General features: G+C 36.1%; 1 protein-coding gene across 1 annotated transcript in view; it reads left to right on the forward strand.

Annotated features, from left to right (window-relative positions):
* The window catches only part of LOC130220320 (suppressor of cytokine signaling 7-like), a gene marked incomplete at its 5' end in the record, with an annotated part of 36,746 nt that extends 32,497 nt beyond the window's left edge, over positions 1-4,249 (forward strand). Inside the window, 2 exons of the mRNA XM_056452683.1 lie at positions 3,490-3,634; positions 3,727-4,249. Coding sequence (XP_056308658.1) covers positions 3,490-3,610 — 121 coding nt within the window. The remainder of the gene's footprint in view (positions 1-3,489; positions 3,635-3,726) is intronic.
* Positions 4,250-4,845: the final 596 nt, after the last annotated feature.

Raw genomic sequence — 4,845 nt, forward strand, 5'->3', positions numbered from 1 at the left:
GCAGAGCATGGCTCTTCACCATTCTTGTAGTTTGGAGGAAGATAGTAAAATAAAGTTGGTCTTTTTATGTTTGGATGGAGTTAAGGTCGCACCCGCAAACTCTGGGATGGTTCATAACCGACCAAATAGTGAGCTGCTATTAAGGATATAGTCCACCCAAAAAGTATGTCGTCGTTTACTTACCCTTCACTTGTTCAAAACCTATTTGAGTTTCTTTCGTCTGTTGAACACAAAAGAAGATATTCAGAAGAATGCTAGTAGCTGGCACTCAGTGACTTCCATTGTACTTTTTATAAGATGGACCAACAAGCACTTCGAAATATCTTCTTTTGCATTCAGAGAAAAAAAGAAACTCTAAGTTTTAAAACCACATGAAGGAAAATAATTTTCATTTTCTAACACACATATGAGTTGCTCAAACAGTGTATTTATGCGTTTAGTCACAATTTTTTTCTGACACACATCACTGACGCGTTTTAAACCGAGAGAAAGTTTATCTATTTTGCACAACTTCAGCTAAAAAACAAGTCATCTTGTTCATTTGAACTTTTACGTTACAGTCATGATAAACAGATGCATGTGAAATGTACATTTTTTAAATCTACAGCAGGGGTGTCAAACTCAGTTCCTGCAGGGCCGCAGCTCCGCAGTTTAGTTCCAACTCTAATTAAACACACCTTAACACATCTTACTAATTGAGTCCTTCAGGCTTGTTAAAAACCTATAGGCAAGTGTGTTGAAGCAGGGTTGGAACTAAACTGTGTAGGGCTGCGGCCCTTCAGGAACTGAGTTTGACACCCCTGGTCTACAGTTCAAAATTGAGTGTGTTGGTGGGTGGTTGGGTGTGGGGGTGTCAATCGAACTCGGGTACGAACCAGGAAATAAAGCCAAATGTGAAAGCACCAGCTGATCCTCCATAAAGATAACTAAAGCCGCTTCTCCACTATCACTTTCCACAGTCGTGCTGCAACAAAGCTCTTTGGAACATTACATAAAACGCATCAGTAGTTGCCATGATAACACAATGGAAGCGGCTCCCTTTGTTTATTTAATTTAAATAAAAGCCGAAACTATTTTTTTCATGTTCGTGTAAAAGCAAAAGCAACCGCGTGACTAAACACTGTTATGCCGCTCTCTCATATAGGACTGTTAAATATAGCTACAAGTCACAGGACCCGTATTTTTTTAGAGGTCATATGTTCCGCAGCTCTGGGCAAATTTTATTTGGAAAGAAAATGACCAAAATGTAACGTGATAATTAAAAATGACTGCAGGGGAAATAAATAATATATTTCAAATCTCCGTACATACCAGAAAAATAACTAATGATAATGCAACAATAATAGTGCATTTGTATTATAGTGGCAGAAATATTATTTTGGACAGGCCTTGTCAAGTTTCACTAATAAAAAAATATAGCACTTAAATTATTTCATTTTTAACAATCAATTAAATTACACAGCGGTTTTATATCAAAAGTTGATCATGATATAAAATATACTACATTTTGATGGTAAAATATAACCTTTTAAACAATGGCTGTTATTTGTTTCAGTTTTCAAACATAATGTACGAATGCATCAAGTAAAAAAGAAACAAATATGAAACAACACATAGCATATCTGGATATAAAGCATATAAAGGACTATTATATTTAGCAAAATACTGCATTTTTTATCTTTGTATTTTTATCATTTTATTTTTGTTATTTTAATTATTTTTGTCTTCATAATTAACTAACGAGCTATAGACAAATTCCTGCTTGAAGTTTTAGAAAATATTTAGCGTAGCTATACCCAGTATATATTAAAGATCACCAAAAAGGCCAAAAAGAATAAAAAACACATTACACGGCCCCATAAATGTCCAACTATATTTAACTGAATCGTATAACGGCATAGCTAAATGTTGAAAATTGCTCATTTTATTTTTATGAAACATTTGTCAAAACGTATTGATAATTTTTTGAGTAAAACAATACCAACATTTAAGAATCCATATTTATTTTATTTATTCGACAATTTGACTTTTTGGTGCATATATAGACTAGAATTTAAATCATACAACAGTACCTTGGACAGCTATAGTTCCACTCTGTAAAGCTTTCAAACAAAACACCCAAAAATTAAAGAAAGATTTGACTTTCTACGGTGACGCCCAACATTGCAACACGCCGTAACTGTTCTTCAGTTGGTATAGCTGGAATTAAATTCCAAAACAAGCCCTCTAGGTTTTGAATTAAAAAGTGCAATTATTTCCTTGTTGTTCAAAGAGTATGCACGTTCATGTTCCATGGATATAGCGATGTTGTTGTGGATTGTGGACATCAATGATGTTAAGCTTGTCTTTATTCGATGCCCAGCAAAAAAAGTCTTTCAGCAGTGCATGTGGTCATTGGTAAAGTTCCCACACAGATCAGAGCAAGTTTTTGTGCTACCAAATACAGCACTGCATGTAGTAAACTCTCGCTCAGTCAGGCAAATAAAGGTCTCATTGCCTAGGATGTCAATCAAATTAATGAAGCTCTAGCCACGAATAAAACAATAGGCTATATTATTATTTCTAAGATTTTAGATAACGGGTTAGTAATTATAATAATTGTAAACAAAAATTGTATTCGAGCCAATGAAATAATAACTTTAAAAAATAAAATTTGTTCCTAATAATGTGGTGGGCCAGGGATTCCCTTTTCTGCCAGAGACTGCTCTATTGTTTTAAAACCTTTTTCAAACTGTATCGTTTAGACCTGTATATTTTTTTATATTAAATGTAGTATAGTTTACTTGTGGATGTCTGATGACTAGCGCGCTTCCGCTAAGCCAGCTGTGGTTGCTTTGCATCAAAGCCACGAAGTCAACACAGAGATTCTGTCGGCACAGTTCAGCACGGTTGTTTAACAGTGCCGAGAATTCCGGGCCGTGAACGGTTTGTAATCGGGCCGCGCCGTTCCAGGCTCAGTGGAGAAACAACCGTAACCGTACCGGAGTGTTCTTAGAATGGTTTAGCACAATAGTGGAAAAGCAGCTTAAGATACGACAATATACTGTATGCATGTCACACATGTAAAATACAAGTTTCATTTCAAAGATATGAAAGCGTAACATACAGTATATTCCACAATTTCGTTTACATAGGAGTTTATATTTGAATATGATGTGGCTGTCCCAAGCAAGATCTCCAGGTATACTCATTTGAGACCTGGACCAAAAAAATGTATGCAATTTGACATATAGCACAGGTATGCTGTGGGTTCAAGTGCTGACTTTTTCCAGATCCCATCTCCAGCAATCCAATTTTACTTTCTGTCAGTATATACTGTCCTACCATAACAAAAAGTAAACTACTCTGTTATGCGCATACGTTTTGATGCATTTCTTGGCATTTCCATCAACCGTTTTTTAAGCATATATCCAAAATGCACATAAAAATAAATAGATGGAAACATAACTAATGTGTCTATAAAGACTAACTCGTCTTATTTTGTTTCAGACCGCTCATTGTCTACTTGAGGAAGTTCTATTACTATGATCCAGAGGAAGAGATGTACCTGTCAATCAAAGGCATGCGCCAGGCAGCAGGAGTGGAACAGGAAGCAGAGTCTGAAACATAGCCAGCCGGATCGCTCCGTTTCACTGTAAGCGCCTTCAGCCATGAAGTTCCACATTACTCAGTGTCCTGCAGACAAAAAAAAAACAATTAACAAAACACAAATGGATTGTTTTGCAGGATTTCTATGTGTGGATATTGGATGGAACAGCGCATGGACACTTCCTGGTGCACAGCTCTGCTCCAACTCCCTGTCAGTCTTCCAGCAGACGCCAATGAACATCAGCCGACTGGCATCTCCTCTTTGACCAATAGCGGACAGAGGGAGAACAGAGGAGTGCTGGAATACTGTCTATGTTGAGCAGGAAAATCTAATTCAGAGACTTTGACTTGATCGACAAAGGACTCGAAAGACTTCAAATATTAAATTAAATAAGATACGGACTGAGGACATTTGACTTGGGGTACTAGCAAACGCCTTCATCTGTAGGTTATATTACACTGGAGTTTTTAAAAACTGGCCAGTTTGTGAATCCGTCTCTATTTGGTTCTTCTTTCTTTCCTCATCAGGCCCCCTTGCCCTGGGTGGAGTGTGTGACCCCTTTATTTGTCCTTTCCCTGATTGTAACTCCTTCAGTCTGATCAGGCCACATGAACTGTATTTTGAGTAAAAGACAAAGTAAACTTGATAAAAGTGCTGGTATATTTGATGACTTATTCCACGTTATTTATGATTTTGGTCATTATTTAAGCTGGTATCTCCATTGGATGGGTCTGTTTTTCCTAAGAAAACAGTTCAAGAGGTAAAAAACTGATCCATAGAGGAAACTGATTTGTAACACTACCTGATACTTTTAAAGACAGGCCTGTTGTAAGGTTTGATTGAATATGACTTCGTTTAACCCATCTGCTACATTAACTTAGAGAAAAATATAAGAAAAACTATATTACAGAAGAGAAAATTACATTAATCGCAGTTGCAGGAAGCAAAGTCTGTCAAACAAGTTTTAAATTAAGTGACCACTTTAAATGTATTGGTTTTACTGGCAATATTAGTTATTAATAAAATTATTATAACCTTATTTTACTAGGAAAAAAGCACATTAAGATTACAAATGTCTTTTACAAGAGCGACCTGGCCAAGGTTATGCAGTATAGACCATGTTGAGAGATGTAAACAAAAACAATGGTCCCAATGCATTTCCTGATTTACATTTTTAATTTTCATAGAATCCAAAAAGAGCCACACATTGATAAATAATGTTATGATAGCCGTTTTAACATTAAGCTATGATTGAA

The sequence above is a fragment of the Danio aesculapii genome, unplaced genomic scaffold, assembly GCF_903798145.1.
Source record: "Danio aesculapii unplaced genomic scaffold, fDanAes4.1, whole genome shotgun sequence".
Taxonomy (NCBI): Eukaryota; Metazoa; Chordata; class Actinopteri; order Cypriniformes; family Danionidae; genus Danio; species Danio aesculapii.